Source organism: Pseudophryne corroboree, chromosome 1 (assembly GCF_028390025.1).
Source record: "Pseudophryne corroboree isolate aPseCor3 chromosome 1, aPseCor3.hap2, whole genome shotgun sequence".
Taxonomy (NCBI): Eukaryota; Metazoa; Chordata; class Amphibia; order Anura; family Myobatrachidae; genus Pseudophryne; species Pseudophryne corroboree.
The window spans coordinates 116,180,872-116,200,598 of NC_086444.1; the positions used below are offsets into that span (position 1 = coordinate 116,180,872).

General features: G+C 45.6%; 1 protein-coding gene across 2 annotated transcripts in view; it reads right to left on the minus strand.

Annotated features, from left to right (window-relative positions):
- PLPP1 (phospholipid phosphatase 1) overlaps positions 1-19,727 on the minus strand; it is a 215,586-nt gene that overhangs the window by 91,971 nt on the left and 103,888 nt on the right. For both annotated transcript variants that reach the window (XM_063962219.1, XM_063962208.1), the window contains exon 3: positions 12,489-12,769. In XM_063962219.1, the coding sequence (XP_063818289.1) occupies positions 12,489-12,769 (281 nt within the window). The remainder of the gene's footprint in view (positions 1-12,488; positions 12,770-19,727) is intronic.

Consider the following 19,727-nt stretch of genomic DNA (forward strand, 5'->3'; position numbering starts at 1 on the left):
GTAATTACACATAAACATGATACCAGTAAGTCCGATATATGGCCATGAAAGATAGAGGCACATTCCGAAAATCAGGTTTTGAGAGAGATGAAGGTGCAGCCTCATTACACAATTTCATTTCTCAGCGGCTCCTATAGGAGAAGAGATGCTGTGTTTGTTCATATTTCATTATTGCACAATTACGTACTTCACTCCAGGATCTAAGAATCCTTTCTCTGCCGTTCGACAGGATTCCCATCAACAATAGCTAACGCAAAACCTATCATTATTCCAGCAACTGAACCAGATTAATTTAACAACCTTTTATTTCTGTAATAATAATACATTTTATGTGTGGTTTCATTTAATCAGCATTTTACCAATACGTGATCTCCTCACCTTAAAACAGGAGAATTAGTGCTGCATTAAAACTGATCTAGAAGTGAACCAATGTCCTCAGTACAAACATCAGTTATGTGACTAGATGAGCCCCGCACACAAGCAAGGATTAGGTTGGGAAAAGCTTACGTTACTGTGGTCAGTTGCCATGGTGAGCTGGCACGGTGGCCTAGGTAAGCCAAAATAGTAGACAACATCTCTTTTGTGAATCCATTTTTAAATGCTGTCATAATAATATACCTTTTTGTCCTTGGCGTATAAATGAATTCACCTTGTGAGTATTTCACCACTGTATGAGAATGCATCTCACTGCACGGCCTAGGGAGATTGCTGTTCCATGCTCTTTGCCATGTTTGTTTAAAAAAGCCATAAGTAGGGTCACTGGGTTGACCTGGTTCCCCGGCTGTTTTATATAGCCAATTCCAGATAGCGGTTAGCAATTAAACCTGTACAATAAGATTGGTACATTACTATGCTATGAACCAAAGCTGTAATGGGCCAAGTGGGCTCTCTCAGGCTCTAGGCAAAGTACAATGATGGTCATTCAGAGTTGATCGCTAGCTGCATTTGTTCGCAGCGCAGCGATCAGGCTAAAAAAAGGCAGTTCTGCGCATGTGTATGCGGCGCAATGCGCACGCGCATCGTATGGGCACAACGAACTATGTAGTTTTGCACAGGGTCTAGCGTAGCATTTCAGTCGCACTGGTGGCCGCTGAGTGATTGACATGAAGTGGGCGTTTCTGGGTGTCAACTGACCGTTTTCAGGGAGTGTTCGGAAAAACGAAGGCGTGCCAGGAAAAACGCAGGCGTGGCTGGGCGGTTTGTGACGTCAAAACAGGAACTGAACAGTCTGAAGTAATCGCAAGCGCTGAGTAGGTATGTAGCCGCTCTGCGATACAACCGTTCGCACTTCTGCTAAGCTAAAATACACTCCCAGTGGGCGGCGGCTTAACATTTGCACGGCTGCTAAAAACTGCTAGCAAGCGATCAACTCTGAATGACCACCAATGGCCGAAGCCCCAAGGCTTACCTTGCATCATGCGCAAAAGCAAATTTACTCACTCAAACAACTATTGTGGCACTGTCCATATCCAATACCTATCCATATGGATTTACTTACACTTTTTAGGATGCAATAGAGAAATGATAGCTAGAATCTAATTGGTTGCTATAGACAACATCTCCACTTTTCATTTTTTGAAGCTTTAGTAAATCTACCCTCTAGTTTTGGGTGTGGTATGGAAGGTCGACCACACTTAGGGGGGGGGGTAATTATTTTGGTGTCGTTTTCTCAGTACAGTGACTGGGAACCCCAATTAGTGCACCGTGTGGGTAATTCCAAGTTGATTTCAGCAGGAATTTTTTTCGCAGTTGGGCAAAACCATGTGCACTGCAGGGGAGGCAGATATAACATGTGCAGAGTGAGTTAGATTTGGGTGGGTTATTTTGTTTCTGTGCAGGGTAAATACTGGCTGCTTTATTTTTACACTGCAATTTAGATTGCAGATTGAACACACCACACCCAAATCTAACTCTCTCTGCATATGTTATATCTGCCTCACCTGCAGTGCACATGGTTTTGCCCAACTGCTAAAAAATTTCCTACTGCGATCAACTTGGAATTACACCCCATGTCCGCTCGCCATGCTTTGGGCAAGGTTACTATTCCCAATCGTAGTCCACATGGACCGTTAAGTATGAAAAAGTGTTTTGTTTTTTAAAGAAAAAAATTGTGAAAAACTCATGTCGACCTAGATACCCTGTAGACCTAGTTACTGTCGACCAATAGTGGTCGACTTGGACATTGTCGACCTAAGTGTGGTCAACTTAGAGACTGGATACAGATTAAAACATGGAAACACACACACACACACACACACACACACAATTGTCTATCCCTATGAAGAGACCGCTACTGGGCACAGCAAAGAAACGTATCAGAACCTGCTTTTAGCAGATCCAACCCTCTACAAATACTTGATATAACTTGCCTTCTCTCTGTGGAGCTGGGCTGCTTCTCACCAGAAGCGTACTCCTTCCCCCCTCCCCACCAAGTGTGACCAGCCTGCTACAAGCGACGGTAACCGGCAAGCGACGGTAACCGGTAAGAACGGAGGGAGAGTGGTGAATTCCTCTCCCACAGCATAAGTGACCAGTCCCGCTGCTAGTGCTGGTATAGGCTGGGTCTAGATCACAATCCAGGGACAGCTAAGCTTCACTAACAAGGGGGAGGTAGAGATCAGTGCATTGATGTTGGTTACCATGATAGCAATATACGGATATTACAGTCACGGATTGTGCATGGCACCACAGGATGGATTTTTGAACAAAGCAAATAACCGCACCAGTAACATCTCATTACAAGTGGAATTGGCATCATATTGGCAATAACGAACCTGTGATTACATAGCACCTTAATCTAGTTTGAGTTTTAATCCAGAGACAATTATTATCTACTTACTCTTTAGAGCCAATAAAACTTTTCACATGGGAATCTATATAAAAAAGAAAAAAAAAAGAAAAAAAAAGGGGCAGATGTATTAACCTGGAAAAGGCATAAGGAAGTGATAAACCAGTGCTATGTACAAGGTGATAAAGGCACTAGCCAATCAGCTCCAATATGTAAATTAACAGTTAGAATCGGATTGGCTGCAGCCTTCTACAGGTTAATACATCTGCCCCAAAGTTCTTTGTTCTATTATATGTATACATGGCAATATGCTGGCCGTCGGGAGCCCGACCACCGGCATAACATACTACACCCAACTCTGGAGCTCTTGTTTGGATCATATATCATTTTACACATTAATTATATGTATCTGTCTAATTAAATAGTACATACAGTATTTATGCAAATTATAATTAAATAGTACATACAGTATTTATGCAAATTATTTTTTACACTCCTTTGTGTTAGTTTTTTATTTTATTCTGGAATAGTACAGAGATTCCCAATAGGATATAAGGATATCATTGGGTATATTTATAATTATTTAATCTGCACCATCATTTTGTATTTTTATTTGCATATGGAACAAGGCTTGGACCAGGCAGCCAACTATCTGCTGTTGTATGTCTCCCATAAAAGACTCTGTTACACAATGCTGTAAACATGGCTATAAAAAGGACAGGAAGAATAATAGGACAGCGTTTTTAGTTATGAATCTTATCTTCAGACTACTATATGTCTGCTCTCCATATAATGCGTATAAATAAGGTTGTATAATTTGCTGCATAAGTGAAGAGGTAATTAGGTCAACAAGCAAACGTGTCCAGGTAACAAGTGACCCCCCCCCCCCCCCCCTCAAGCTCTTAAAATGGAGTTTGATTTCAGCAAGACTTGGACTCCTACAGGGGTAACCAATGCAGTAAACTTTGCGTACTAGGATTACAGTGTCAGTACTGTCTCGCATCGGTTATTTGTAACTAGGGATTCTATGCTTTGGAAAACAGATGTTATTTCTAAACTTACTTTCCACTAGCACCAAACTTGGCCACAGAAGTTTAAACTGATTGTGTTGCCAGATGCAGATAACCGTAATCTGTCAAATAGGAAATTCTGTGATGTGCCCAGCAGCCCTTGCAGCTACGTGCCCAGCAGCCCTTGCAGCTATGCGCCCAGCAGCCCTTGCAGCTACGCGCCCAGCAGCCCTTGCAGCTACACGCCCAGCAGCCTTTTCTGGGCTATAATAGTTTAGGTTCCTAAGCAGAAGGATGAAATAATACAATAAATAACTAAGTAGTAAAAGTTAGTGATTGGTCTTCCTAGTGAATAAATCCATACTGGGGTTAGTCAGCGACCTAACAGACACGGTAAGACTTTACCCATACACTTTACACTGAGCCCCATGAAGGCGAAACACAACCCAAAGTGGGGTGCCATGCTGACAATAACAGTCTCCACCCACCAATTGTAGTTCAGTTGCACTTTTATCAGGAATGCCACGCTTGCTGAAAGTTGTTGAATGTTTCACCCGCCCTACCATCAAGCTTCCTAGATTCCTGTCTAGACTTACTAGTGAATGTATTATTGTCATCGAAAACGATTCCAGGCTTAGTAGTCCACAAATCCAGAAGCAACAGAGCTGCACAGGAAAAGTTATATTTCTGGACAAATTGGTCATATAATTGTTCCTCTGAATGGATACTTTTCCCATGTACTCTTTATTCATTACCAGGGGGTCAACATATTACTAGCCGACAGATTCTGTGTTCAGTCAATATGTGTGTCTTTGTCCTTGACTGAACAAAACTGTACTGTATTATAGCTAAACTGTAATACTATGAAGGTATTTACCAAGTGAAAATCATGCTGTATGCCATCACTAAAGGATCCAGTGTCAGGCTGGGGCATGAAGGGCCACCGGGGAATGCAGTGATAGGGGCACACACTTAGGTGAGGCCAGCCTCCACACAGGCTTGGTTAACCATCAGAGTGTGCTTGGCCCCTTTATAAATATACAGTATATACAGAAAATACAGCTAGTGCATGACAATATACCACATTAATAATAGGAATGCACTGCAGAACATACAGCCAGGTCCTGTGCAGTATAATGTAACATAATAAGAATTTACTTACCGATAATTCTATTTCTCATAGTCCGTAGTGGATGCTGGGAACTCCGTAAGGACCATGGGGAATAGCGGCTCCGCAGGAGACTGGGCACAAAAAGTAAAAGCTTTAGACTAGCTGGTGTGCACTGGCTCCTCCCCCTATGACCCTCCTCCAAGCCTCAGTTAAGATACTGTGCCCGGACGAGCGTACATAATAAGGAAGGATCTTGAATCCCGGGTAAGACTCATACCAGCCACACCAATCACACCGTACAACTCGTGATCTGAACCCAGTTAACAGTATGATAACCGTAGGAGCCTCTGAAAAGATGGCTTCCAACAATAAACAACCCGATTTGTTTGTAACAATAACTATATACAAAGTATTGCAGACAATACGCACTTGGGATGGGCGCCCAGCATCCACTACGGACTATGAGAAATAGAATTATCGGTAAGTAAATTCTTATTTTCTCTGACGTCCTAGTGGATGCTGGGAACTCCGTAAGGACCATGGGGATTATACCAAAGCTCCCAAACGGGCGGGAGAGTGCGGATGACTCTGCAGCACCGAATGAGAGAACTCCAGGTCCTCCTCAGCCAGGGTATCAAATTTGTAGAATTTAGCAAACGTGTTTGCCCCTGACCAAGTAGCTGCTCGGCAAAGTTGTAAAGCCGAGACCCCTCGGGCAGCCGCCCAAGATGAGCCCACCTTCCTTGTGGAATGGGCTTTTACAGATTTTGGCTGTGGCAGGCCTGCCACAGAATGTGCAAGTTGAATTGTACTACAAATCCAACGAGCAATCGTCTGCTTAGAAGCAGGAGCACCCAGCTTGTTGGGTGCATACAGTATAAACAGCGAGTCAGATTTTCTGACTCCAGCCGTCCTGGAAACATATATTTTCAGGGCCCTGACTACGTCCAGCAACTTGGAGTCCTCCAAGTCCCTAGTAGCCACAGGTACCACAATAGGTTGATTCATGTGAAACGCTGAAACCACCTTAGGGAGAAATTGAGGACGAGTCCTCAATTCCGCCCTATCCGAATGAAATATCAGGTAAGGGCTTTTATAGGATAAAGCCGCCAATTCTGATACGCGCCTGGCTGAAGCCAGGGCCAACAGCATTACCACTTTCCATGTGAGATATTTCAAATCCACTGTGGCAAGTGGTTCAAACCAATGTGATTTTAGGAACCCTAAAACTACATTGAGATCCCAAGGTGCCACTGGAGGCACAAAAGGAGGCTGTATATGCAGTATCCCTTTGACAAACGTCTGAACTTCAGGCACTGAAGCCAGTTCTTTCTGGAAGAAGATCGACAGGGCCGAAATTTGAACCTTAATGGATCCTAATTTTAGGCCCATAGACAATCCTGCTTGCAGGAAATGTAGGAAACGACCCAGTTGAAATTCCTCCGTAGGGGCCTTCTTGGCCTCACACCACGCAACATATTTTCGCCAAATGCGATGATAATGTTTTGCAGTTACATCCTTCCTGGCCTTGATCAGGGTAGGGATGACTTCATCTGGAATGCCTTTTTCCTTCAGGATCCGGCGTTCAACCGCCATGCCGTCAAACGCAGCCGCGGTAAGTCTTGGAACAGACAAGGTCCCTGCTGGAGCAGGTCCTTCCTTAGAGGTAGAGGCCACGGGTCCTCCGTGAGCATCTCTTGCAGCTCCGGGTACCAAGTTCTTCTTGGCCAATCCGGAGCCACGAGTATCGTTCTTACTCCTCTCCTTCTTATGATTCTCAGTACTTTTGGTATGAGAGGAAGAGGAGGGAACACATATACCGACTGGAACACCCACGGAGTTACCAGAGCGTCCACCGCTATTGCCTGAGGGTCCCTTGACCTGGCGCAATATCTGTCCAGTTTCTTGTTGAGACGGGACGCCATCATGTCCACCTTTGGTTTTTCCCAACGGTTTACAATCACTTGGAAGACTTCTGGATGAAGTCCCCACTCCCCCGGGTGGAGGTCGTGTCTGCTGAGGAAGTCTGCTTCCCAGTTGTCCACTCCCGGAATGAACACTGCTGACAGTGCTATCACATGATTTTCCGCCCAGCGGAGAACCCTTGCAGCTTCTGCCATTGCCCTCCTGCTTCTTGTGCCGCCCTGTCTGTTTACGTGGGCGACAGCCGTGATGTTGTCCGACTGGATCAATACCGGTTGACCCTGAAGCAGAGGCCTTGCTTGACTTAGGGCATTGTAAATGGCCCTTAGCTCTAGGATATTTATGTGAAGAGACGTTTCCATGCTTGACCACAAGCCCTGGAAATTTCTTCCCTGTGTGACTGCTCCCCAGCCTCTCAGGCTGGCATCCGTGGTTACCAGCATCCAATCCTGAATGCCGAATCTGCGGCCCTCTAGAAGATGAGCCTTCTGTAACCACCACAGGAGAGATACCCTTGTCCTTGGAGATAGGGTTATCCGCTGATGCATCTGAAGATGCGATCCGGACCATTTGTCCAGCAGATCCCACTAAAAAGTTCTTGCATGGAATCTTCCGAATGGAATCGCTTCGTAAGAAGCCACCATTTTTCCCAGGACTCTCGTGCACTGATGCACTGACACTTGTCCTGGTTTTAGGAGGTTCCTGACTAGCTCGGATAACTCCCTGGCCTTCTCCTCCGGGAGAAACACCTTTTTCTGGACTGTGTCCAGAATCATCCCTAGGAACAGTAGACGTGTTGTTGGAATCAGCTGTGATTTTGGGATATTTAGAATCCACCCGTGCTGACGTAGCACTACCTGAGATAGTGCTACTCCGACCTCTAACTGTTCTCTGGACCTTGCCCTTATCAGGAGATCGTCCAAGTAAGGGATAATTAATACGCCTTTTCTTCGAAGAAGAATCATCATTTCGGCCATTACCTTGGTAAAGACCCGTGGTGCCGTGGACAATCCAAACGGCAGCGTCTGAAACTGATAATGACAGTTTTGTATCACAAACCTGAGGTACCCTTGGTGAGAAGGGTAGATTGGGACATGGAGATAAGCATCCTTGATGTCTAGAGATACCATATAGTCCCCTTCTTCCAGGTTCGCTATCACTGCTCTGAGTGACTCCATCTTGAATTTGAACCTTTTTATGTAAGTGTTCAAAGATTTTAGATTTAAAATTGGTCTCACCGAGCCGTCCGGCTTCGGTACCACAAACAGCGTGGAATAATACCCCTTTCCCTGTTGTAGGAGGGGTACCTTGATTATCACCTGCTGGGAATACAGCTTGTGAATAGCTTCCAATACTGCCTCCCTGTCGGAGGGAGACGTTGGTAGAGCAGACTTCAGGAACCGGCGAGGGGGAGACGTCTCGAATTCCAATTTGTACCCCTGTGATACTACCTGCAGGATCCAGGGGTCCACTTGCGAGTGAGCCCACTGCGCGCTGAAATTCTTGAGACGGCCCCCCACCGTGCCCGAGTCTGCTTGCAGAGCCCCAGCGTCATGCTGAGGACTTGGCAGAAGCGGGGGAGGGCTTCTGTTCCTGGGAAGAGGCTGCATGGTGCAGTCTTTTTCCCCTTCCTCTGCCCCGGGGCAGGAACGAGCGGCCTTTTTCCCTCTTGCCCTTATAGGGACGAAAGGCTGGGTTTGAAAAGACGGTGTCTTTTTCTGCTGAGAGGTGACCTGGGGTAAAAAGGTGGATTTTCCAGCCGTTGCTGTGGCCACCAGGTCCGATAGACCGACCCCAAATAACTCCTCCCCTTTATACGGCAATACTTCCATATGTCGTTTGGAATCCGCATCACCTGACCACGGTCGTGTCCATAACGTTCTTCTGGCAGAAATGGACATCGCACTTACTCTAGATGCCAGGGTGCAAATATCCCTCTGTGCATCTCGCATATATAGTAATGCATCCTTTAAATGCTCTATAGTTAATAATATACTGTCCCTATCCAGGGTATCAATATTTTCAGTCAGGGAATCCGACCAAGCCACTCCAACGCTGCACATCCAGGCTGAGGCGATCGCTGGTCGCAGTATAACACCGGTATGTGTGTATATACCTTTTAAGATATTTTCCAGCCTTCTATCAGCTGGTTCCTTGAGAGCGGCCGTATCAGGAGATGGTAACGCCACTTGTTTTGATAAGCGTGTGAGCGCCTTATCTACCCTAGGGGGTGTTTCCCAACGTGCCCTAACCTCTGGCGGGAAAGGGTATAGTGCCAATAATTTATTAGAAATCAGCAGTTTTTTATCGGGGGAAACCCACGCTTTATCACACACCTCATTTAATTCATCTGACTCAGGAAAAACCACTGGTAGTTTTTTCACACCCCACATAATACCCTTTTTTGTGGTACTTGTAGTGTCAGAAATGTTCAATGCCTCCTTCATTGCCGTGATCATGTAACGTGTGGCCCTACTGGACATTACGTTTGTCTCGTCACCGTCGACACTGGATTCAGTATCCGTGTCAGGGTCTGTGTCGACCATCTGAGGTAACGGGCGTTTTAGCGCCCCTGACGGTGTCTGAGACGCCTGAACAGGCACTAATTGATTTGTCGGCTGTCTCATGTCGTCAACAGTTTTTTGCAAAGTGCTGACATTGTCACGTAATTCTTTAATTACTACCATCCAGTCAGGTGTCGACTCCCTAGGGGGTGACATCACTAACACAGGCAATTGCTCTGCTTCCACATCATTTTCCTCCTCATACATGTCGACACAATCGTACCGACACCCAGCACACACCCAGGGAATGCTCTGATAGAGGACAGGACCCCACTAGCCCTTTGGGGAGACAGAGGGAGAGTTTGCCAGCACACACCAGAGCGCCATATATATACAGGGATAACCTTATATAAGTGTTACTCCCTGTTATAGCTGCTGTATTTATATATTAGCTGCCAATAGTGCCCCCTCTCTGTTTTACCCTGTTTCTGTAGTGCAGGACTGCAGGGGAGAGTCAGGGAGCCGTCCTTCCAGCGGAGCTGTGAAAGAAAATGGCGCTTGTGTGCTGAGGAGAAAGGCTCCGCCCCCTTCACGGCGGCCTTTTCTCCCGCTTTTTTCAGGAAACTGGCAGGGGATAAATGCATCCATATAGCCCAGGAGCTATATGTGATGCATTTTTTTTAGCCATATAAGGTTTTTATATCGTTTTTATTGCGTCTCAGGGCGCTCCCCCCCAGCGCTCTGCACCCTCAGTGACCGGAGTGTGAAGTGTGCTGAGAGCAATGGCGCACAGCTGCAGTGCTGTGCGCTACCTTATTTGAAGACAGGAACGTCTTCTGCCGCCGCTTTCTCCGGACCTTTTCGCTCTTCTGGCTCTGTAAGGGGGCCGGCGGCGCGGCTCCGGGACCCATCCAGGCTGAACCTGTGATCGTCCCTCTGGAGCTAATGTCCAGTAGCCAAGAAGCCCAATCCACTCTGCAGTCAGGTGAGTTCGCTTCTTCTCCCCTTAGTCCCACGATGCAGTGAGCCTGTTGCCAGCAGGACTCACTGAAAATAAAAAACCTATTTAAACTTTTACTTCTAAGCAGCTCAGGAGAGCCACCTAGCTTGCACCCTTCTCGTTCAGGCACAAAAATCTAACTGAGGCTTGGAGGAGGGTCATAGGGGGAGGAGCCAGTGCACACCAGCTAGTCTAAAGCTTTTACTTTTTGTGCCCAGTCTCCTGCGGAGCCGCTATTCCCCATGGTCCTTACGGAGTTCCCAGCATCCACTAGGACGTCAGAGAAATGTATAATGTATAATTCAATTGCACAGTTTGGATCCTGGTCCCTAGAGGAGGGGGTGAGCCCTCAGGCAGTGGGGGCACACCCAGCCTGTCTCCTGTACCCCTGTGGGCCAGTTGGCCCTTTAAAGGCTCTTATTAGAGCCGCTGTCATGGCATGAGCAATAATTTTGATAAATAACAGAAATGTATTGGGTAAAGAGGGAGTATCCCTAATATAACTATGTAATCACAGGCTGTACGGGAGATTAATGTAAATGCACACTTCTCTACAGAGTCTAGCTAAGCTGACAATCATCCAAAAACATTGAGGTAAATTTACTATTTAAGACTGTTATCAAGGTTCCTGAACCCTTTATATAAAAAGCGCTGTAATGTCATATTAACCACACCAATGGTCATGTAACATTTAATTATAGTAACAGGCTGAGCATTCCGATGCTCCTGACAGCCAGCAAGCACCGTGCCAAGAGGCAGAACAGTGGTATCTTACAGTGTGTCTACACATTCAAGGTCTCTCTCTGTCTGCCTCTATATATATCGCTCTCTGGGTTTGGTGCAGAGTTGCAAGTCAGGCATACCGTACATTGCTCAAAAGAAGCGTGCATGCAAAAATACATATATTGAGTTGTGTACAACTCATCTGTGTGCGCCTGGTTTACTACTAGCTACAGTATCATCAGTGCGGACCTGCACTTACCCTATACTATGTGCAAAAGAGAAACCTCCAAAGATTTCTGTGAACACACCCTTTGTACGCTTTGCTTACGTGAGAACGCCCCACTACTCCTATTCTGCCCTTTCATGTGTAAGTGTAGTGCGCTCATTTCGGAGCATGTGCAATGCAAATTCACACCAAGATAACCTCCGCCAATGGGAGAACAGTCATGTCTGCATGAGCCCCTCTATCCATTAACGGGAGAACGGTCATGTCCGCATGAGCCCTTGTATCTGCCAATGGGAGAACGGTCATGTCTGCATGAGCGCCTGTATCCGCTAACGGGAGGACGATCATGTCTGCATGAGCCCCTGTATCCGCTAACGGGAGAACGGTCATGTCTGCATGAGCCCCTGTATCCGCTAACGGGAGAACGGTCATGTCTGCATGAGCCCCTGTATCCGCTAACGGGAGAACGGTCATGTCTGCATGAGCCCCTGTATCCACTAACGGGAGAACGGTCATGTCTGCATCAGCCCCTGTATCCACTAACGGGGGAACAGACATGTCGGCATGAGCCCCTGTATCCACTAACGGGAGGAGGACGGTCATGTCGGCATGAGCCTCTGTAACCGATAACGGGAGAACGGTCATGTCTGCATCAGCCCCTTTATGATAAACAAATGCATTTTATTTTTAATTTTATTTTTAAGCTTTATTATGATGCTGCAAATGTTGTTAGATTATTGAACCTTTCTTAACAGACCAAAAATAGAAATGAACAACCAACTAAAATAAAAAAAATAAAAAGACAAAGAGGAGCATACAAACACAGAAAATATAAGTGCTATAATTTGTTGAGCATTATTGTTCTGACTAGGCTGTTGATCGTGTCGCATTTTCTAAAAGCGGACAAGAGGTTTGTATTCACCTGCCATAGAATTACATTATCATCATGCCAGTGGCTTTGCTGTTTGGAGGGTGAGAGGAGCAGAGGTTTATGGATAACAGTGTCTCCGGAAATCAATGATAATTAATACAAACAGTATAACCATGCAGTTTAGAATACAAGCCTTGAGAGCAGAGACACCGCAACACGCTAATGTGGAGTTCCTGTGATACGGTCATGTGTGTACAGATGGATTTGATCAGATGTTCCCTATCCTATCTCTACAAATACAAATCCTAAAACAAAGAAGCTTCATCACTTACCGCGCCTCGCTGGCCGTCACAGCGTTCCCCGTACACACAAACTTCTCTATGTACCCTGTGCTGCAATTTATCTGTGTCCAGTCGGGTTTACAGGCATCGATAAAGTGTGGCCGCAGGCGACCTATAGTGTATTTGGCGATATCCGTCAGTGACTGGCTAACTGCAGCTCCAAAGATGAATGTTCCGAGGGCTTTGTATATTGTGGCTACATAGTGATTCCTGACAAAGCCATTTGATTGCAAGCGGTTATAAAATACACACAGGGCCTCCCCTAAAATGATCTGCAGAAGAGAAAGAGAAAGTTGCCGATTAACAAGATATATTCTAACGTCACAGCTTGCAAATTATAATTTACTCACAGTTCAGATACTTTAGGTCAGGCCTACAGCGTACAATATGTTCCCTGGGTGTATATATATATATCCCTGCCTGTAATGGAACAAGCAAGTTTTATAACCCTTATTCCCGAAAAGGACAAGTTATAGCAGGTGTCGGACATTCTGTTACTGAATGTTTCAGCCATGAATCATTTTTTTAATCTGCATTGCATTATAGGTATGGGGACTTCTAAACATTATGTTAACAAAATCAGAAATAACCGTAACACATTCCAGGTAATAGGTCCTACACGGTCTACTGTGATCTGCACCATATTATACAGCAAGATGTGTTCACAAGAAGTGCGTAAACGCAAAGAAAAAATGGTCAATTGGCTAAATCCTAAAACTAGACAGTAATTGCACAAACTAGAGCAGTGGTTCTCAACCGCGGTCCTCAAGTACCCCCAACAGTTCATATTTTCCAGGTCTCCTCACAGAATTGCAAGAGAAATAATTTGCTCCACCTGTGGGTCTTTTAAAATGTGTCAGTGAGTAATGAATACACCTGTGTACCAGCTAGGTGACCTGGAAAACGTGAATTGTTGGGGGTACTTGGGGACCGAGGTTGAGAACCACTGAACTAGAGCATCATGGGAACTGTGGATCGCCAAAACCTACGGTGCTGCAGGCTTCCTGTTCCAGGCCCAAATCTATTGCTTGGAATTGCACAATCATTACAGACTAGCAGACAGACTTGCACGCTGATACGCAGAACAACACTAACAGACAGTCTATTGTTTACCATAAAATAAAAAGAATATAATCATGATTGGCACTTTGCTGATTTTCCTCCTAAATTGTTAGGTTGTTTCCTTAGTTCTAATGTTCCTGGATGTGTCCCAGGTTTCTACACTTTAGTTCACCCTTGACTTCGTACACTATAATTAGTTTCCAGCACCGACAAGTAATTAAACGTTAACATATGGAGATTCTTGAAACATTCTAATATTTTGGATTTCTTTCAGATTACAAAGCAGATAAACTTCGTTTACCTGTTTAATTAAGATATATGGTGAAAGAGGTTTTATCATGAATTGGAAATATTGGTCCTGCTGGAGGTCACTATCGTACGAGGATTCAGTTGGCAAAGCCACAATGACTATGTAGACCGTAGACAGGAGAACACTGGCACCAGAATCCTGACCTGATGCAGTTACAATACTACTTAAATCATAACGCCCACACAATTAAAATGCTCTAAGTAGTGTTTTAACTGCGTAGGGATCTCGGTCGACATAATAAATAGACCCCTAAAATCAGCAGTTACTAAGCCTTGGCGAGAGATAAAGTACCAGCCAATCAGCTCCTAATTGCCATGTTACAGGCTGTGTTTGAAAAATGTCAGTTAGGAGCTGGTTGGTTGGTACAGTATCTCTGTCCACTTTATCTCTCCATGCTTTAGTAAATAGGCCCCATAGTGACTGTAGGCTTATCTTTTATATTTACCCATTTATGGTTCGTATTAAGTATGGAATACATCATAAGGCATACTTGCCTACCTGACCCTCTCCATGAGGGAGAAAATACTCTGTTCCTGGACTTTCCTGGTAATGTATGATTGCCATCACCTGTGAGCTAGTTAATTGATAAGAAAGGTGTTTCACCACAGGTGATGGCAATCATACATTACCAGGAAAGTCCAGGAACAGAGCATTTTCTCCCTCATGGAGAGGGTCAGGTAGGCAAGTATGTCATAAGGATACAGAACAACACAATAAAAAAAAAAAAACTCCACGAAGTCTGTGAATCTTGGTACGCTTTCCCATTCCGAGCTTCATGTGACAGAAACATGTTCCCCCAACCTCAGCGGTCGGTGCCCCCTGGCTCTTGCCCCCAGATTTCTTTCCTACCTCACCTCTTCTACCCTTCTTCCTCACTTCTCTTCAATCTCAATCCACCCCACACCCTGGGGCGGATGTATTAAGCCTGGAGAAGTGATAAAGCAGTGATAAGTGGAAGGTGATAATGAACCAGACAATCATTATGGGTTTGAAAAAAGACAGTTAGGAGCTGATTGGCTGGTGCGTTATCACCATGCACTTATCACTGCTTTATCACTTCTCCAGGCTTAATACATCTCCCCCCATACATCTCCCCCCTATTCTTTGTAATTATCTTACCTTATGCTCATACCACTTATGCCGGGTACACACTAGACCACAGGTTCTCAAACTGAGTCCTCAGGAACCCACACAGTGCATGTTTTGGAGGTCTCCTCACAGAAAAATAATAATAATAATAATAATAATAATAATAATAATAAGAAGCTCCACCTGTGGACCTTTTAAAATGTGTCAGTGAGTAATTAATACACCTGTGCACTTGCTGGGTTACCAGCAAAACATGCACTGTGTGGGGTCCTGAGGACTGAGTTGGAGAACCTGTGCACTAGACAAGAGGCAAACGATACGATGGTTGATCACTATTTCCCTCGAACTCCCGAACAAACGATATTGTGCGTACACACTGAGCGATTTTACAAACGACCAAACAATACTATCAGATACCATCAAATTGTTTGGTTTCAGCCTAATTCAAACATATTGTTCGTCGTTGGTAGCACACACACTGCACGATTTGCTCCTAGTCTGTAGAGAACGACGCTAGCGACGCACAGGAGCGCACATCGCTAGCAATTTAGTGTGTACAGACTGAATGATTTTAAATGGAGGACAGAAGAGAAAAGTTTTCTGCCACATAGCTCACAGCTACAGCCAATAATCTGCTGATGAGACAACTGTGTTGTACATTGAGACATGTGTGCTCCAAATGTGAGACCTCAAGTGTATTCCCCAGAAACCAGCCACGCGAGCACAGAATTATGGAACCAGTGTGTCTGCAGCACATGGAATGGATGAATGATAATGTGAGCCGTCCTACTACGGCTGAAGCACTGGTAACACAACCACCTGCCTGGGATCAGGAACATTTCTGCAGTGCCGCAGGGGATGCCCAGGAATGTGCCCAAGTAACAGTTTCTTCATCTCTTTGCACTTATGAAACCTTTTATCATCTTTTCAACCTGCTGACACCATATTACTGTTATTTATCTTTCTGTGAGCAGACTAAGACCAATAAGGATCCGCTTCCAAACTCTTCTACATGCCAGCGCCGGGATATGGGACCTAAGCTGCCACCTTCTTGTATTACATGCAGAGACCAGTTTTAGCTCTACCTTCCTAGTATTCTGATAAATAAGAGAAGCACACTGATCCACAGCAGGCGAGAGGTTAATACTATCAGACACAAGAGCTCTACGCAGCACGTTTGGAATCTGTCCAAACCCAGGAGAACGTCCGGTCCCTGGAGACCACTTTTTTTGGGCAGAACATTCTGTGGTACTTAATATTTCCATCTGCTCCTTGACAAAGTTCCCGAGATGGAATTATCCATGATACAATCTTGGAAAACAAAAAGATTTATTAAAGTCCTTCCTGTCAAAAAGGCTGGCAATGCAGCGAGATGCTCTTCCTGACTCCGACAGACAGAAGATAAGAAGGGGCCATTGTGTGTTCAGAAGAGGGGGTGCCGATTATTTATTGTCTTATAGCACTGCGTAGACCTAAGCATGTTTTAGTGCAGGCCTGGCCAACCTGTGGCTCTCCAGATGTTGTGAAACTACACATCCCAGAATGCCCTGACACAGTTATAGCATTCCTTAATAGCAAAACTGTGGCAAAGCATGATGGGACTTGTAGTTTTACAACAGCTGGAGAGCCACAGGTTGGCCAGGCCTGTTTTAGTGGGAGGGTGGGTGGTCTGCTGGTGGATGTAATGTGAGCATTCGGGCCATAAAGGGCAAACAATACCTTCAAACATTTTAAAATGCCGGGACAAAATAGGTCCAACTCATGCTCTGACCAAACGCTACCCAAACCCCTACAGACATTGGGCCTAATTCAGACCTGATCGCTACTGCAAATTTGTTAGCAGTTGGGCAAAACCATGTGCACTTCAGGGGGCAGTAGGTATAACATGTGCAGAGAGAGTTAGATTTGGGTGTGGTGTGTTCAAACTGAAATCTAAATTGCAGTGTAAAAATAAAGCAGCCAGTATTTACCCTGCACAGAAACAAAATAACCCACCAAATCCAACTCTCTCTGCACATGTTATATCTGCCACACCTGCAGCATACTTACCTACTCTCCCGGAAGCTGCGGGAGGCTCCCGTTTTTTGGGGTAGCCCCCCGCACCCCCGGAAGAGTGGGCAGGTCTCCCGCATCCTGCTCGCACCCTAGTGATGCGAGCAGGATGGAGAGATAACCTCCCGCATTCGCGGGTCCGTCGGGTGGAGAAGGGGTTAAAATGACGCAAATCGCGTCATTTTAGCCCCACCCCCTTCCCGCGGACCTGCGAATCGCGGCATTTCCCGATGTGGGGGTGGGGATTAGTGATGTCACAGTCCGGCACCGCCCCCCGAAGACACCTGCAGCGTCTCCTCTCCGAGCTTCTCCCGGAGAGGAGAAATACAATGTAGGTAAGTATGACCTGCAGTGCACATGGTTTTGCCCAACTGCTAACAAATTTGCTGCTGCGATCAACTCAGAATTACCCCCATTGGCCCAATCTAGCCGGACACTTCTAAGGAAACTCAGACTAGGGCCAGATTAACAATGGGGCAGATGGGACTACAGCTCCTGGCACGGCCAGACTGGCCTTCTGGCAAAAGCCTTCCGTCTCTCTGCTTGGTCGCCCTCAGTCTGTCCCATCTGCGGCGGTATATAAATAGAGAGATAGGGCATGCCGCGAGGCCAGGCCCCCTTTACTCGTGGCATGTCCCCATGAGCTGTGGCCGCACCGACTCACGGCCCCAGTCTGTCCCTGGCTCCAGGACTACATATAAAAATAGGCCCATCATCATGACACCAAAAGTACTATTATTTTCCTCAGAGAATAAGACTTTCTTCTTTTATGTATTTAGGGAGACATTGGTGCTTCTAGTCTAGGGGTGTACACACACACATACACACATGGCACTGGCCACACACACACACAGGAGCCTTGGATGGAAATAAAGTGGACAGAGATAAAGTAGCAACCAACCACCTTCTAACTGTCATTTTTCAAACCCAGCCTGTAACATGGCAGTTAGACACTGATTGGATGGTACTTTATCTCCGGGACGGCCAAGTCACACCTGATCCCTGCTGTGCGTGTGACATCACACGCAGCTGCTGCGACCCGGGCAGCGACGAGTAGCTCCCTGCAGCACGCAGGAGCTGCGCTGGCTGGGAGCTACTCCTACAGTACAAAAGCATCGCCGCTGTGCGATGCTTTTGTACTTGTACGACGGGGCGGGGCCTGACATGCGGGGTGGACTAGCCCTGTGCTGGGCGTCCCCCGCATGTCAGAGAAGCTGTTTACAGATGTGCTAAATTTAGCACATCTACGATCAGGTCTGAATCACCCCCTCTGTCCAAGGCTTAGTAAATTGACCCCTAAGTCACTGGCAAAGTATAAAATATAACAATAATTAATCTGTAAACTAATATTACAAAAGAAAAGGATTACACCACAAAAGAGTGGTGAAAGTTGGTTAAATATTTTATTTAATACTCAATAAAAGGAAAAAGTATCATATGCACAATTCTAGGGCTTGACGCAGAGTTGAACAGAAATTGGTTTTATGAGTTCCCACATTGTGAGCACGCAAAATAATTGTGCATAGTCAGCTGTATGCAGAGATCATCCAGTTACAGCCTAGCTGTGCTTCTTCACTCGTGAGTGGAGATGTGATATAAACGCATCGCATGGAACTCGGAGGTGTGCTCAGTTCTGGAGAATGGGCAGTGGGAAAACAGGCAAGATATGCTCTGCAAATAGGCATAGGATCAACTCAACCCCACAATGTCCAATTACTATTAGTAAAATGAAAAACATTAAAAAAAATAAAAAAAAACCACACTAAGAACCAAAAGGCCTGAGCGGGAAAAAGGGAGGCAACCATTACCAATTCTACCGACCGCAACTGCCCTTGTACTAGGGGAGGGAATCAGATAAGAAATCATAACTGTTTCTATGTTTCAACCATTGGGAGAAAAGAAAAAATAGGATTTGAATTACCTACTGGTAAATCCTTTTCTCGTAGTCCGTAGAGGATACCGGGAATCCATTTAGTACCATGGGTATAGACGGGTCCACTAGGAGCCTTGGACACTTTAAGAATTTGATAGTGTGCGCTGGCTCCTCACTCTATGCCCCCCCTACTAGACTCAACCTAGGAAACTGTGCCTGAGGAGACAGACATACTTTGAGAGAAGGATAGATAAGGAATGTGGTGAGATTACGAACCAGCACACAGAACAATAGGAAAGCCATGCTAACCAAACTTGAAACATGAACAGCAACAGCTGAACAAACCGGAAAACTTAACCAAGTAGCAGGAAAAAAACGAAGCACCGGGCGGGCGCCCAGTATCCTCTACGGATTACGAGAAAAGGATTTACTGGTAGGTAATTAAAATCCTATATTCTCTTACATCCTAGAGGATACTGGGAATCCATTTAGTACCATGGGAAAGTACCAAAGCTCCCAAACCGGGAGGGGGAGGGCTGAGGTTCCTGCAGAACTGATCGACCAAACTGAAGATCCTCATAGGCCAAAGTATCGAACTTGTAAAACTTTGCAAACTTGTTTGAACCTGACAAGTAGCTGTTTGGCAGAGCTGCAAACCCGAGACACCCCGGGCAGCCGCACAAGAAGAACCCACCGACCTAGTCCAGTGGGCTTGTACAGATTTTGGAACCGGCAATCCTGTCGTGGAATTAGCATGCTGGATAATGAGCTTAATCCAATGTGCGATAGACTGCTTTGAAGCAGACACACAATTTTATTGGGATCATAGAGAACGAACAGCGAG